The sequence below is a fragment of the Atractosteus spatula genome, chromosome 4 (genome assembly GCF_055471065.1).
Source record: "Atractosteus spatula isolate fAtrSpa1 chromosome 4, fAtrSpa1.hap1, whole genome shotgun sequence".
NCBI lineage: Eukaryota > Metazoa > Chordata > Actinopteri > Semionotiformes > Lepisosteidae > Atractosteus > Atractosteus spatula.
The window spans coordinates 8897559-8914709 of NC_142709.1; the positions used below are offsets into that span (position 1 = coordinate 8897559).

General features: G+C 40.6%; 1 protein-coding gene across 3 annotated transcripts in view; it reads right to left on the reverse strand.

Annotated features, from left to right (window-relative positions):
- arhgef7b (Rho guanine nucleotide exchange factor 7b) overlaps nucleotides 1-17151 on the reverse strand; it is a 50795-nt gene extending 33644 nt beyond the window's left edge. For 2 of the 3 annotated variants that reach the window (XM_088913613.1, XM_088913615.1), the window contains exons 1-5: nucleotides 16954-17151; nucleotides 13673-13756; nucleotides 2693-2777; nucleotides 1932-2065; nucleotides 1572-1773 (exon numbers count right to left, since the gene is read on the reverse strand). In XM_088913613.1, the coding sequence (XP_088769739.1) occupies nucleotides 1572-1773; nucleotides 1932-2065; nucleotides 2693-2777; nucleotides 13673-13756; nucleotides 16954-17118 (670 nt within the window). In that variant the 5' untranslated portion in view covers nucleotides 17119-17151. Of the gene's footprint in view, nucleotides 1-1571; nucleotides 1774-1931; nucleotides 2066-2692; nucleotides 2778-3403; nucleotides 3440-13672; nucleotides 13757-16953 lie in introns of those variants that run through there. The other variant, XM_088913614.1, reaches the window with a different exon arrangement.

Here is a 17151-nt window from a genome sequence, read left to right on the forward strand (position 1 = left end):
ACAAATTGAAGACTATTTTCATTTTTCTAAATGAAAAATATTACCAACACATGATTTTTAAAATGACTTCTTAATCTCACCCTTAGTTTATTTATATTACACATACACACAAATCTCCTGTTGTTTATCAAATTAAAAATATATATAGCAAAAAACATTTATGTACATTTTATTTCAAATTGCCATTTTTTAAAGGAGAAGAATGACTGGACGTTTTACATAATAAAACACCAATTAAAAAAGAACTACTCAGAAATTCCAAATAGAACTAAAAGACAAATTGATAATCACAGCACAAGCACATCATACTGTATGTACAGTAGAAAACTTGTGCAGGGAAAAAAGCCTCATTGTCTGACCCTCTAAATCAGCAACAATCTGTCGGGATCACTCCTGTTAATGCTTGTATCAACTACTCCAGCCCAGGATTGTGGGGAGAATGGGTATTGGTTCACAAAAAAGATGAAAACCCAAAAAGCAGATTGATACAGCACTGTTCTATGGTTCACAAGACAATCAGATGAAACAAGAAAGATTAACCAGATTAATGAATTTCTGTTATTCTTTCCTGCTCCCTCGCCCTGTCCAATAACATCCAGTTCGCACAGTTCACGTCGCCTTAAATAAGATGTCATAAAGGCACACTGCGAAACAGCAGCATGTGTCTCCTCAGAGCAATTTTCAAACATGTTTTACAGGCTTTTCTTTGGCACCTTTGTCTGATGTGGTCGAGGCAGTTCAATTTACTGCTTTTAAAGAGGCTATAAATGTAGGACTGTGATAATGTCTTGCAACTTACACTGCAGGGTTTTTCTCATCATGCTGACTCTCCAAGGAAAATTTAAATTTAGTTATAGAATCAGCACAAAGCCTTGAGATATACTTTACTCGGAAAACGTAGTGAAGTCTTGGCCTGCAATATGAGAGCTTCATATTTTTCATCTGTGTACATGATGACCCTACCTGATGTCTCATGTCTTTTGAGCTGTTTGTGTTGATTTTTTGCTGATTTATTTTGAGAAAAACTAACTCCATTGGAAGCTTTTGTAAAATACTCTCAAGCCAATGTGATGGCCACAAAACAGACAGAAGATTGACAGAGGTCAGCAGAGTACAGAGGCTTTTGAATGGCACTCTGTTGTCCTTTCACCTTTAACTCTGGACCATTCATATATCTTTTGCTGACACTGGCAGGCTGGTCAGGTGATTAGTGGGGGCTCAGTGGTATATGTAGAAATATCAAGTAGGTAGCTGGGGAGACATGCGTAGGCTGCAAAGGAACACCTACAGGTTTATTCCGTGTGGTAAGGAAAAGAAAAGAGACACAGCATTTTGGCTACGGAGCCTTCTTCAGGTTGTCTAAGGACACCTTAAGAAGGCTCCACAGCCGAAACGCTCTTTCCCTTTCAGCATGGAATAAACCTTTACCTGTTCCTACATTGCCCTTTTACCAAAATCATAACCTCACAATATGCATTCCTCTTCCTTTGCTGCTACATCCTTTACTGGAAAATAATTATCTGGCAAAAAAAAAGGTAAAAGCCACACAAAAGTCAGCCAGGGGCACATACCGTTGCCTTTGATTTCCCGGACATAGTTGCTGGGAAACCAGCCTGTTTTTCCATTGAAGGTGCCCTCCCACCAGCCTCCCTCCTCCACCCTGGTGACATGGATGAGATCTCCTTTAGTGAAGGAAAGCTCATCCTCATTGGTCTGCTGGAAGTTGAAGCGTGCTTTCACCACCAGTTGGTGGTTGCTGTTGTCCGTCATGTCCTGAGGGCCGAAAGAAAGAGGACACTTGGGAGAAAAATCGACTGCGGGCGCAAAAGAGGACACAAGGGAACAGCAGCTCACAAGCTGCAGTCCCAATGCTCAGACTGAAGCTCCGGTCGCCGTCTCACCATTTTATTTTCATCGCCGCTGGGACTTACCAGGCTCCGATACTGGTTCTGCAGAAGCTTGGAGGATCTGCTGAGGGAGGACTGGGAACCTAGGGAATCGAAGGACTTGATCCGGTGGGAGGAGGAGTGACGAGCACATACAGAGTCACTTCCCACACCGATGTCTACAGGACGACAAGAAAGACGTTCACAGGACAGCCCTTCACCCGGCCCGCTCACAGCAACAAGAAAGATGTCATGCTCAGCTCCCTTAGAGGAACGCCTTGACAACAGCTGCTTTGCTGCTCCTTCTGCTTACTATCTTTGCAAGTTAATGACCACCAGCAGTCGCCCAAATCAGTGTCAGTTCTGAAGACAAGTCTGAAGAGTTGAAAGGTGAGGAAATAAAGACATCAGCACTGCAGTGTCCTGTGCTTTGCACCTACAGGCCTTCTCAATGAAAGCTATTCTGCATGAAACACCAATAAATGAATGATACAAATTATACAAATTACATCCACATTCATTTCTATGTGTTTTGCAATATAGATTCATTGCATTTTATGCACGTGTGTCCAGAAAGGTAGTATACATTAAATATAAAATGCATATTGAACTATATGTATTTATTAAATACATGCATGCATTTCAGGTTTAAATTCTCCACTGTATTTTGCCTCCCATCTCAAAAAGCCTTCATACCCTACCTGCTACTGCGATTACAATTAGAAAGCAGTAATTCTATGCAGGAAAACCATGAGCAGGGACAAAGAGTAACTGATCACCAGCATTCAAAAACTGAGCCTACTTACCTGCTGTTACTTTATTTAGCGCAACCAGAGAATTCAAGACTTTGCTGAAGTTCTGACCCTGGTAAAGGTCATTGGCATCAAATGTCTGAAGAGAAGGAAAGGGGGATAAGTTCATTTTACGTGTAGAAATTATGAACTCTGAACTAGAAGAAGACTGCAGAATATAGTTCTAAGACACAGCTACAGTATAATCTGGAAGCAGACTTTCCCTTCAACGCACTGTTGAAGGAAGCCAAATGTTAACAAAGCAAAGGAAACAAGCAAATTTATTCTAAGTCAAGATAATGCATCTTTCATTCATTTCCATATAAAAATATAATTAACCTGGGTTGCATTTTTCTGATGTACATATTAAGTCTCCCCAACAGAAAATAAGTAGTGAATGTAGAGCACCAATACTCTAACTTTCTTTGTCTGATATTTCCAAATCCATCTTGTTTGAAGCCTCTGTCAGAAGTCCTATTATACCTCCCAGCACATCCTTGTAGCAGCCACAATGAAGGCCCTCTTCAGGTTCAAAAGGGCAGTGTGACCACCTCCAACAACAGACCGTCATACATACACAGTAACCCGGAGTTTAATGCGACCTTTTTGTTATTCAAACAACACATTCTAACTGTTTTATCTAAGTTGTATTAAAAAAAAACAACTTTTTCATCTTGTAAGGAATGATACATTGTAAAAAGAAAAGCTAATAAAAGTAAGACTAACTTTCATAGTGTTCCGTAGAGGTAACAGCTTCGCCATAGTCAGTCCAGGCTGGAACTCACAAAATAACAGGATGTGCTGAGTTTTAAGGCTTCCTACTTTTGTGTCCTGTTTCTACAGGTCTTATGTCATTGGCTGCTCATCCAGAAAGTTCAACCCCAACAAAGTTAAGAGACAGGGCTGCGCGTTTCTCCCATGCGCATAGCTTACTTATTCGAATGAGCAGCGCATGCAAATGTAGTGCCTGCTTGAGGCCTATGCAAACCAGGAGAAAGGACACAGCCCCAAAACATTCAAAAGAACGTCCTGAGACCATCTGTTTTTCACAAAGTCAACTGATCTATTCTCCCCACTCATCTCGTGTCTAAGCCGATGTTCAAATGCAGTGAAGTGCATTTCATTAGCCCTTCCAAGTCCCTAAGCATTATTCAATTTAATTGACCAGGGTGTGCAGGACGTTGACTCCTTTAGACTGTTTTTAATGCAAAAGCCAGGGATGTTGCTGATGCGAGGGTTTCTCTTGGTCATTAGCAAGGCCATAAAACAGCTACGCTACACCACCTAAAGGTTTGATATACATATGTGCATAGATTTTAAGAACTGTGTTGACCTGACACAGATCCAGTGCTCTCTTATTCATAATGAGAGCCTTCAAGGGAAAATAATATCCAAGCGTCAAACGTTTCTGGCATCAGAAATATATGAAAACAGAAAAATGAAAAAATGATATTGTTAATAATAATATTGTTGTTACCCTATTAAAAGTCAGGAAAAAAGGGAGCATGTTGTCTTTCTCAGACATCGAGGACAACTCAGAATGCAAGACCCTGTAATGATATCATGAGTTGTCTCCTACATCCCCAGCAAAATACTTCCCATTTGGTAAGTTAGAATGAGGATGTTTTAAAAATGGCTAGGTTACTTTGTTTACCTTAATTTATAACCCCAAAAATCTGTCTGCCTTTTGTCATAAACACCACATACAGTATAAGCCTACCAGGCAAACTTGGTCACATTTCCTCTTTTAATTTATATTATTTTCAACAGGCTGCCTTGAATTCTTCAACTGCTTTTTGAAAAGATAGGACTTCCTCCCCAACAGTCCTCACAATAAACCCCTCAGTAACTATAAACACTCCTCAAATCCAGATTTTACCTCATGTTGAAATGGTTCAGTAGTGAACACAGTACAATTTCACTTTATGTTAGACGTGGCTGTCTCCTTGTGTGCCACTGTGATGAGATGCATGATATTTCAGTGTTTTATCATTAGTTTTCTCAGTCTGTGGCAACGCACAGGTTTAACGTCACTTTAATGTCACTTGCCATTTAAAAATAATTCAGTCTTTAAATATTGGAATGGTTTATTTTTGAGGTAATTAAATCTATCCTCAAAACAGAAGACACAGCAGAATGTCAGCCTTGTGCAGTAGCTGTTTTTAAGACTTACTATGTTGGAGTGCTTTTTTCTAGATTCTTGTTTACAAGGTCACATAAGAGGCAATCAATTTACTTCTCAATCAACTAGTTGGATTTTGAACCCAGTGGATTTTCAAAACAAGGCACAAAAAGAAACTAGAGCTTTTTAGCACAAAGCAGATGCACAACCTGTTTGTCTACGACTAGACTTAGAAGGCTGAGCCAACTCTGAACTTGTCTTCAGTGTTAAAAAAAGATACTGCACTTGCAATTTGCAAGTAATCTTCAAAAACTGGAAGACCAACCATTAACACAGAGTGGTCTGTTGATCTCGACAGGAGATGGCAGGAAGGAGGAGAGTTTGGGGAACCGGAGAGAGAGCATCTTCTGGAAATACTAGTTAGAATTTTCTCATTCTAAATCTCCAGGTAGGCTAACCAGTAGAATAATGCAGCATGATCTGTACTCCAAGTCACTTATTTTGTCCTGGAATTTGTCAGTTCTCTGGAGACAGTAATTAACGTCTTCATTTTTGCCTGATATGGTTCAGCTTTCATCCCAATTGACCCAGGCAGCGAAGCCCTGTCTGAGAGAATGAAGGACTGTGCTCTTCTCATGAATTGCCTCATTGATCGGCCCCAGAGCCTCAGCCAACATCAAGCTGGGGACAGAGATGCTCGGGGGAAGAGGAAGCTTGCTCAGTCTCAGGCAGCAGTCCCCCCCGAATGGACGTCTGTGTAACACGTTTCCCGACCTGTGAACCTTGGGAAGAGGCTGTCTCCTTCCTAATCATCACTTAGACCCTCGGGATTCACACACAGAGGATTCCGCAGGATATCCAGACAAAATTATGGATATATGGGGAGGGCAAAAAAGGAGCTTATTGGAATGTGACCATCTAGCTGTGCATGATCACCCCGAAAACCCTATTCAGTAATGCAATTCTAATTCTTCATTTTTCTGGAAGCACGAATCCCACTCTTCACTTTCCAAGGATCCCATCTGACACACAGGGAACAATGATGTTCCGCTTAGCTTTTGCACACAAAGTGCATATTGCAGTTGGCAAATACCAACAACTCACCTACTGCACACCTAGGACTAAAAGTAAGGGTGATCATGAAAAAAGCAGACATCGACATCTGTAAAAGAAATGAAAAGAAGACCTCATCCCCGTATCTCAGTCTTTCTGCGGAAGACACACAGTAAAGCAGTGAGGGAATCCAAAGAATCACTTTGTGTGTTCGGCTTCTTCCCACGTCCCCTTAAGTACAGTGTGTGCACGGTCAGGCTCTGCGTACACACAAACGCACCAGTATTCCTCTGCAAACACAGAGAAAGCAGTGTTATCTACTCTCTCTGAATATCTACAAAACACCCCACTTGGCAACAACCTTGAACCTCTCCGTCCAAATTAAAGAAGATACTGTAAGATGATCAAAGAGTGCTCAGAAGAGATATCATTGATAAATCCTCTAAACCAAACAACGACAGCAGCTGCCAAATTAAAGACCATTGTCAATGACTGGAAAGCATTTTCTGTGAACTTTTGAATACAGCACTTTGAGAGCTCGGTACAGCACCTCAGTAGGTGTCATCTAGCACTGATCCCAGGGGTGGACAATCCCAGTGCTGAGAGGCTGCAGTGTCTGCAGGTTTTCCTTAGTAACTCAGCTCTTAACAAGTTAAAAAGCTCATTACTGGCAACTCGTCCCCTGTCTTCAGGTGTGAGTGCCATAGAAAAACTGCAGACACAACAGGATCTGAACTGTCCATCCCTGATCTACTCCGTGCCTATTGATGTTAATGAGTTTCATTTCACAGCTGTAAGATGTTTAAAATGTTGGGAAAAGCGTTAAAACTATAGCCTGAAATCGTAGCTGACCCCCTGCAGTTCTGCATATAGGAATGGCAGAAAGCACCTCAGATCATCACACAGATAGCTTGGTGAGCTCAATGGGTTGAAGACTAAATATGGCTATTGCCTCAGAAGGACATGGAGCCGGTGTGTACTTAAAGTGAATGTGTCCTAATACATAAGGTCACTTGAAATCCCCAAGCTGAACACTAAGTATGTTTTTGGCCTAATATAATCAAATGCTTACAAGGAATAACCTAAAAAAAACATGTATTCAACTTAAGATTCATAATAATTCTCATGATCACAAATTCAAATTGCATGAAGCAAAAATAACTCTTTTGGCTTTGCATTCACAATATGTTTGGAGGACACCGTGTAGACTTTGAATGCATGTCTGTGTGTTATTAATGTCACCACAACTGAAGGCCCCTTAAATGGAAATAAAGTTCCTTGTTTTGACTTTGGAAATATATTTTTTTCCTTTAGGGTGTGTTCATTATGAATCCTTTCTGCTTTCTGACGAGTGTTTATGGGTGGAGAACTGACATATTTTCACAGCCAAACCTTATATTAAGGTTTACAACATTAACCTCCAATGTCATCAACACCGAATTTTTAATTTCACCTCTGCATCGCTTGGTAAACTTCCAACTAATTAAGTTTAATTAAGAGATCCTGAGATATAGTCCAAGCGAATCGTATTGTATGTGCTACCATGCAGTTCTGTTTTAAGGAAAAGGACCAGCATTTTCTAAAGCAAATTATGCAAATAATTGTATTCATTAATTTAATAATACATGCCAAGGTATAAGAAATAATTCATGTGTGAAGAGCAGCTTCCATATCTAACAAGACTTGAAATGCATGACTGTAATTACATGATAATTTAAGATGCCTGAACAAGAGTCTCTCCTCCACACTGTCCAGTTATTCATGGCAGACTATTATTTTATTTAAATTCCAACATAAATTCATGAATGTATATGAAAGGGTGAAACACACCTTTGCACATACGGTATGTCGAAATTAACAGACAAATGTTACCAGGTTTGCCTTACTTACACAGCGCCTGTTAATATTGTCTGCAATCTGTATTTGTACTTTGGTACAGCTTCGATGCTGGGGAGTAATGCGAGTTTACGTCAGGCAAACGGGCAACTGGAGTGCTAAAATCTGGTCAGATTCTACCTCCAGTTTATATGGACCTTAAACTGTTCTGAGTGTGAGAAAGTGACCTCGCGTTTTACATGAGCTGTACCTCTTCTCTAGCAGAAGCAGTGTGTATGCTATTACAGTGCTACATCATCTAGTCCCAACTCCTAGAGATTTGGTAAAAACGCATATAGTTTGCTGTATGCAATAACACAATCAAATACATAGAACCAGATTTTAACAGTGTATATATGGATGCACAAATCAAGGTCCTTTCAAGAGACATAATAACATGAAAATGTGATTACAAAACTTAAAGGAGGTTATTCGGCGCAACTTGGCTGTTTTGGTAGTTAGTAGTTTATTGATCCAAGGTATCACTCGAATGTTTCTTAAAGGAAGGTAGGGAAACGGCTTCAACCACATGGTTTATTCCAGGCTCCCACAAACATTTGTGTGAAGAAGTGCCTCCTGTTCTCAGTTTTAAATGCACTTTCCCTTAATTTCCACCTGTATCCTCTGGTTTATGTTTCCCTATTTATACTGAAGAAGTCTACTCAGTTGCCTTTATCAGTGACTTTGTGGACACGTGTAATATAATCTTATAAATAATGACATTATAATCTTGTATCTGGGCCTTATCTTAATGTTTGTAGTTGGGCTATGGTAGGTTTAAATAAAAAACACAAAAAAACACTGCAGTCAGTAGGGCAAGTTACTACACAGAAAATATGCACCAAAGACAATAGCTTTCGCAAGCAGTACAATTTGCGAGGCCAATTAACAGCAAAACCCATTTTATTAAGCCACGCTGCTTACAATGTTCTATTCCTGATACTCAAACCACAAAAAACAATTCCACGGTAATAGTTTTTAAGGGCTTGTTCTTAATTGCTGCCTAAAGCTAAAGAAAAATTTTCCCAAGCTTTCCTGAAGTGTTTTTTTTTTACCTAGCCTTGCAAGTAACAGTGATGCCGAGTGCCAAACAGGACTCGCATGGGTGACCTGGAATGAACTGGAAGTGAACGATATTTGTAAGGAACTGCAAATTAGCTCTTACCTAGCTGGAATAAAAAAAAATGCCTTGCTTTCCGTCATCAGCTGGCAGCTTCATTCTACACTGTTTGTTATTCTTGTTTGTTCTCATTTGGAATCATTAATATTCTGGTCTGTTTTGTGCCATCCCAATTTTTAGTCATCAGCTGTTGAAGAGACTGGCTCACCACTACAGACTGAGCACCTTCACAAGATAGTAATGATCATCAGCATTTCCTTACACTTATATAGCGCTTTTCTGGACACTCCACTCACAGCGCTTTACAGGTAATGGGGACTCCTCTCCATCAGCACCAGTGTGCTGCCCCACACTGGATGATGCGACGGCAGCCATAGTGTGCCATAACGCTCACCACACACCAGCTCTCAGTGGGGAGGAGAACAGAGTGATGAAGCCAGCTCATAGATGGGGATTATTAGGAGGCCATGATTGGTAAAGGCCAGGATCTCAGTTTTACGTCTCAGCCAAATGACGGTACCTTTTTACAGTATAGTGTCCCCCATCACTATACTAGGGCATCAGGACCCACAAGACCGCAGGGTGAGCGCCCCCTACTGGTCAAGATGAGTGAACGTGCACGCCCATCGTTGAGATCCCTTTCGCCTCAAAGGCTGTGAGCTACACAGCGCCATACAGGAGCAAGAGCACCCAGGTAACTAGGCCATCACTGGGAGACTGCTGCATGTTTTCAAACTACTGACAGCGCATCAGGCAAAGATCCCTCACTCGCGGCCAACTCCTTACAGAACAGAGAACTGCACATGCAGGCGCAAAACTGTTAAGCCTGCCGGTAGGGTACTGGCGATTTCAAGATCCTAGACACTGCCAGGAGTAGCAAAGTTCCTGTCAAAGCTAACCCTGGACACAGTCCCACCGGTAGAGTTGATATGAAGATAAACGTCGGCTTGGCTCTGTGCTGAGAGTTTTCCACAGCTCAGGTACAGCACATCATACCAACCAATAAAAACAAACCAAACTGGTCGTTCAGAAAGACTCATATTCAGATTTTTAAAATATTAAAGGCTTTAGAGTCATCAAATCCTAACAAACTTCAAAAACAATTAATCAATAGTGTCTGAAGCCTGTGCAGCTCAGAAGCTATACTGTCTTCAAAGAAACAAGTAATAGGTTTATTCCATGTTGAAAAAAATAAGAAAACACAACGTTTCGGCCGTGGAGCCTTCTTCAGGTGTGAGCTCCATGGCCGAAACGTTGTGTTTTCTTCTTTTTTTCAGCATGGAATAAACCTATTACTTGTTCCTTTGCAGCCTACGCATGCTGACGCAGCTACCCACCTGAACTACTACTGTCTTCAAAGAACCCAGGATGGGTCTAACAACAGCCACTTTCAATCACAATACTTCCTAAACCTACTGAGTTATTAATGTGAAACGTTTCCTCACAAACATATGCTCCACAGGACAAACGACCCCATAATGCTCCCTCAGCTTGTCACAGAACAGTAACCTCTGATGCCAGGGCTAAGAGGTTTAATCTGTCTATCTGTCCTCCCATACACTCTGCTACTGTATACCCATTTTGGAATTACTCTTGGAACAAGAAAAAAGTCAGCTCTCTATTTTTTCAAAAAAGACAAGAAGATGGACCATTGACATTCCTGGTGCTCATTAACTTGGTTATGAATTAAAACCCACTTCTCGGGAGAAAGATAATTTATCAGAGCTCTTGCTTCTAGTTTCTTTGCTCTACCTTAAATTCCGGTCCGTTTCTGAAATGTCCTCAGTGTTAGGAACTGCTAGTTGAATTAATGAGGTCTAAAGAATTACCATCTCAGCTCCCGCTCGACGAAAGTACAAAAGAGAGCTTGTCTGCTTTCTCCACAGCTGGCTTTGTGAGACAGACTGCAAAGGGCACAATTGTCAGGACACAGCCTCCTAAAACTTTTCCCGACCATATGTCAGGTCCCTTAACGGACATCGTAGACACCCCTTAACCGGTGAAACAAACCGATTTTTCACATACCTAAAACAGAGAATTGCTTGTTAAAACGAAGAAAAATGGCGTGGACGTCTGTGGGACTGCAGTGGAACTAATCTGATTGCTTAAAAGTTGTGAAAAAAAAGAAAACAGCCCTTCCTCCATCTATAATTAGAAAGATGCTCATTGCTGCTGAAGGTTTTGGCAAACCAAGGCCTGTTGTTGAAGCACGGCAGGTGCAAGGCAGGTCGACGTGCTGAATGGGACCCCAGTCTGTCACACGGCACACACCAAGAGACCATTCACAGACATCAGAGAAAACCCCTGGGAACCAGAGAAGAACATGCAAACTCCATGCAGAAGGCATCGCTATCAAGAATCGAACCCAGGATCTCAAAGCTGCATGGCAACAGCTTTAACAGCCTCGCCACTGTTTCAAAAACCCCACACAATCACCTGCAGGGCTTCAGGTATGATGTAGCCTCATCTGCGTTCCTTGTCAATATCTATCCTGCATACAAAAAATTCACAACTACATAGGCTTTCAGAAAACAGCGATCTAGGAGCCATTATGTGAGTACCGGTTAACTCTTTTTTAAGGTGGAAGATAGTTCCTAAAAGTGCTACATTGAAAAGCCACACAATCTAATCAAATGACAGAGCATTAAACAGAGCATAAAACTATAATTACTGTAAACATTTTGAATTACCTAGAAACAAATGCTTTAAGGCAACAACCTAAATCTTCTTTACTGGATGGACTGACACAGCAAATAGAAAGGGCACTTAGTTTTCCCAGCGAAGAGGAACATTCTGAAAATTAAATACATGATTTTCAGTGTAATCTCTTTAACCATCTCTCCCATGTATATAAAAAGATTTGATATCCACTCGTCTTTTTGCAATAATCAATCAAAAAGGTGTAATATGGAGACACATATCTGAATTTAATTATTTTTACTGTGCTGTAAACATCTGAAATGCTAAGCATGCACTTGCTAATATTTTGGCATCACATTTACCCTTATTTTTTACTTAAGTGGCACTTAATGCTTACACACAAACAAAGCAGATGAGGAAAAAACGATATTCAAACAGAGCTAACTACCTATTACTAAACTGCCTTCGGTATTCTATTGTCTCCAAAGGAAATTACCTTTTTGTAAGGAAAAGCAGTACTATTTTGTGAAGTATGCAATCTTCAATCCTCTCCTCAGCTTTGGAAGGCAAAATATTCAAGCTCAGACATGTTTTTTTACCCTATTCTAAATTCACATTCGTGCCAGGATTATATTTCATATGTTTTCTGAAGGTCAGAACGGGTTTGTCAGGAAGTTTCCAAATAGCAACTTAACTAAAAAAAGGGGTGATTTTTTTACAGGTGATTAGGCCAAATAATTAGTTCAAAGAGACAAAGAGGTGCTGGAATAAAATAAAAAAACAATGGAAACTGTTTTCCTCCAGGCCTGGAAAACCCATCTACACAGTATAGGGTAAGTCATGATGGCGGGTACAAAATAATTAAAAATAATACCTGATACATCATATACCTATCACTCAGAGAAGCAGCTGAAATGCTACTAATGTCTGTACTAACAAACAATTAAAAATAAGCAGAAATAAATACATATGAAAAAGTAATAGGTTTATTCCATGTTGAAAACACAATGTTTCGGCTGTGGAGCCTTCATCGGGTGAGACAGAAGGCTCCACAGCCGAAACACTGTTTTCTTTCATCTCTTTTCAGCATGGAATAAACCTATTACTTGTTCCTTTGTAGCCTACGTATGCTAACGCAGCTACCCACCTGAACTAATAAATACATATGTGATATGCAGATCAGTCTTTAAAGGCGATTAAAACTGGTGAGATGCATCTTTGTTGCAGAAGAACATAATGCAGTACATTACCAGCAGTACATATAGTACAGTACAACACATGCCATGTGTGACTGACATACAACATTGTCAGCCACAGTCAGCTAACAGGAATGGGGTCAGAACCTTGGGAGACAGCTTGGAGCAGCCAATCAAACCTAATCTGCGTGGGAGTTCGGAGGAAACCACAATGGCTGGAGAAAGCCCACACAGTCCCAGAGGGGACATGTGAACTCCACACAGACAGCTGGAATCAAACCCAGGGCCCAAGAGCTGGAGGCTGCAGTGCTCACTGGCGATCCAGGCCATTCAGGTAGAACGCAGACTGGAAAGCAGTTCACTTAAAGAATACTGGAGCTTCAGAGGCTCACACGTGGGATCTGGCATGGGCCAACTCCTTTTCTGAATTGGTTTGGTATTATAAACTCAGTGATAAAGTCAGGCTTCCATGCATTCAAAGCACATATGGTACGTCACTTTGAGAGCTAGACATCCTGACATGCCGAAACCAGTGAATCTTGACAACTTAATAACAGGGCTAAGCTTTAACATCAAATATACAAAACGAACACAGGCTAGACGGTCACAGGGAACAAAAATACATTTTCAGCGTAAAGCATCCAATAGCTTCTCCTAACAACAATGCATCACACAGAAATGTATCATCACGTTTTTGATAATGCTTTACAAACTACCTCAAGATCAACAGAGATCTGCAGCAGATGCATCGATGGATCTTCGAAGGAGCAGTTGTCTCTATTCTTTCCAACAATTTACAATCAGTCTCAGTCTCAAGTCCTTCCATCCACGGGACAATACCCTCGTCCTGTACGTGTTTTGCTATTGTGTCGATGTCCCAGCGCAAGTGTGAACAATAAAACAGACCTTTGCACACATGTTGTTGACACACAAAAAAAAGCAGTATGCCAACTTAGGGCGTGTGAAAAAAAAAATTAAGAGGAACTCACCTCCACTCGAAAAGAACCACAGCCTTTGAGAAACTCCCTGATGTTGCTCAGACACTCGCTATCGTTCCTCGCTTCCTGGTAAATCTGTGCAGGGAGATGAGGGGTAGTTGTGAGGCTAATCCCGATGCGTGTCTCTATTCGCCAGGTGTAACTCTCGAGTTTGTATCTTTATCGCAACCCACTTATATGTTCTCTGTTTTCTTTATACTGCTATTCATTTCAGGTAGCATCTCTCCTTGGAAAAGATCATTTTTCTTTTACCGGGAAGTGGACATAGGAGAAAGGAAATGACGTCTGCTGATATGATTCCACAACAACACACCAGCAGGGAAAGCAGAGGGGACTTCACCGCATGAAGCAGGCGAGGACAAAAAGGCTCTGGCTGTTGTGAATGGTGAATGCGCAACTTCAGCCGTCTCTCACTGGCATGTAAAATCTATTTAGGCCATTCGTACAGTATTCGTGCGCATCTATTATAGAGATCACCCTTTTTTTTAAAAATCAAATGCGAATCAAATCAATATATTTATATATATATAAAAAAACTTGAATTTCCTAGTCCTGGCCTTCGCAATAGAATTACAAGAAACGTTTTTCGTTCCTATGCAATATTTGTATACGTGTAGATTTGATTTTCAAGTTTCGAGCTTGCCTGTGTCTGAAATCCATCCATCCACTTTGTTGTTGTTGGTTTTTCTAAATCCCATTAAATTCTACCTTAATCTGAAACATTATACATATAAAAGTAATAGAATTGTGAAAAATGAACAGAGCTATTGGGAAAAAAATACTTGCAGTGTCCCCCCAAAACACAAGGACAGCACAGTCAAGGCTATTGCTTTTGCTTTACAGTCAAGCAATTTGTATTTGAGAACAGGATATTAATATGAGAGATGCATACAATGTAATACACTATACATTTTATTTTTAGATCATGCCATACGCACACGTGGTCATATTAGTGCGAAAAACATACTTTTTGTTTAACTCTGTGATTTCAAAGGACCAAAGGTATTGGGACACATTCACTTTAAGTACATTTCAGAGTGTAAAAGTCAGTACATACAGTACTATCAGCATTGCCCCTTGAGACAATGACCACATTAGGCCTGCAACCCACTGAGATCACCCAGGTATCTGCGTGATCATCTGAGGTGCTTCGTTAAGCCTTTGCTCCAGTAACTCAGGTTTCTTGATTTTTCCTGAGGTGTTAGGACTTTTTTTGTTCGGAACTTTTTCGTCATCATGCAAAATGCTGGTCAGCTGGAAACATGGCTTGATATTGGTTTGGTCAGTCTAGGACTTTTCTTTTTCTCCCGATGATAAAAGTTGTTGCATGGGCTGTATGTTTTAGGTTGTGGTCATGCTGCTTGGTAAAGTGCTGCCCAACAACTACGTAAGTATCTTCTTCTACATCCATCCATTTTCCAACCGCTTTATCCAATACAGGGTCGCGGAGGAGCCGGAGCCTATCCCAGCAAGCAATGGGCACAGGGCACGACCTTCCTCTACATATTCAGCGGAAATATTTCAGAATTCATTCTGCCGCTGCCATCAGTGCCTTCAAAGACCAATGAGCCAGATGTGAAGCCAGAATCTTTCACCATGTTTCCAAATTTGCTCAGAAGGACAAAACTCAGGCAGAGGATTTGGGGAACACAATTTCCAGAAAAAATCAGACCGAACCAAAACCTTCACCTAAGTTTAAGTGTGGCAAAAAAAAATAGAAACTGCAGATGCTCCGGAAGTCATCATCTCATCTGTGAAGGCACATTAATCCCACAATCACAAATACAAATAGCCTGATTCTAAACCAAAAATAATAGTTATCACTTTGCTGTCACAATTGGTGGGCACTGTAGATTCTGCTGTTACAGATGGATGCTGGACTGCATTGAGTTTCTCTACTTTATATTGTTGTCATCTTTGTGCATCTCCTACTTCTAACACACAAGGATTCGTCAATAATAAAAGTTAATATCTGGATGCATGGATGACGATGTACTTTTGTGATATTAAAATGGATTTGATTGATATGTTTAAAGGATTTTAATTGTTAAAAAAAGACAGGTATTATTTACCCTAGGCTAGTTTTTACCTGAGGTATGCCCTCAAAATGACCAAAGCAAGAAGCCTCTATTAATGGCATTAATTATTGTAAAGTTTCATTCCGCATTTGTGTGCTGTACACAAGGATCTTACATCCTCTTGTTTTTAGCAGCAAATGCAAATTTAAATCTCACCTTTTTTCATATGATGTAGGCTTTAGCCTTTTTTCCAACAATTTTGTTTCATTGTTCATTAAGTCTGTTTAATGCAATGTTCATGCAATAAAATGAGTAATTTCACCTGTCGTTATTGAAGATAAAATCACAAAACTGCATTCCAGAGATTATTCAGGTACATTTCTCGTTAAGACCCAGTACATGATATCGAGGAAATTAAAGACCAATACTGATAGAACGTCCATTGAGCTCCAAGAAGAAACCTAATAACCTGTTGGTAAGGATAGCCTACATCAAAGCAATTTGTTTGTAGACTGTAATACAGGCTACTGTAAAAACGTAACAGTAAGCTCAATTGTTCAGCACAACAAACAAGTCTGACACATGCGGTCTGACCTTCTGGTAGACAGTCGTACCCTCAAAAATGGAACTGTTCCTTTAAAATTTCCGAGGGTCGTCACATACTGTGTGCGCTTTTCCAGTCAATGGCGGCCTGCTCATGTGGGATCGTATCCCCTCTACACGTAAAAAAAAAATCAATAGTCGATTTTGATTTGGCGCAATTCTGTCCTCTGTCAGCGCATCACCTCGAAGTAAATAAAGCAACATAAAAGGGGGATTCCGTTCTTTTAAAATCATGTTAAAACACATTCCCTATGTTCCTGTCTAGTGCAATTTCATAAATTAAAAAAAAATGTTGAAAGGGTATATTTCCCAGTGTTAGAACCAGCATCGGTTCTTAAGAGGGGTTTCTCACATTCAATGATTTATGGATATTTTAGATATAGTTTGTACCTATGATACATAATAGCACCTATTGTTAGCGTCTAATACGGTAATCCCTCTCGCGTTGCGTTATTGACATCTGTGCTGTATCAGTTAGCCTGCAGTAGGAGCACAATAACTACCAGACACATGACCTAAAAAGAAACATTTACCGAGACGGGGCCATAAAGGGGGATATTTTGTATTCTCCTGACGCCATCGATTGGGTTTACGCGACAAAAACACAACGCACTGTAGCTGGGAGCGGGTAAGAATGGTAAATGTCCTTACTTTATCGATAGAACCAGGGCGCAATCGGTCCAACAGTCTGCACAGGACCACACCATCTTTCAGAGACGATTGCAAAAATCCTTCTGGATCCGAGATGGTCTTTTTCGGCGATTCCAAGACCCCCAGAGTAATAAGCCATGTAACGGTTTGCTCTGCTGAATTCATGGCAGCATTCACGATGCAAATCCAATTGGGAGG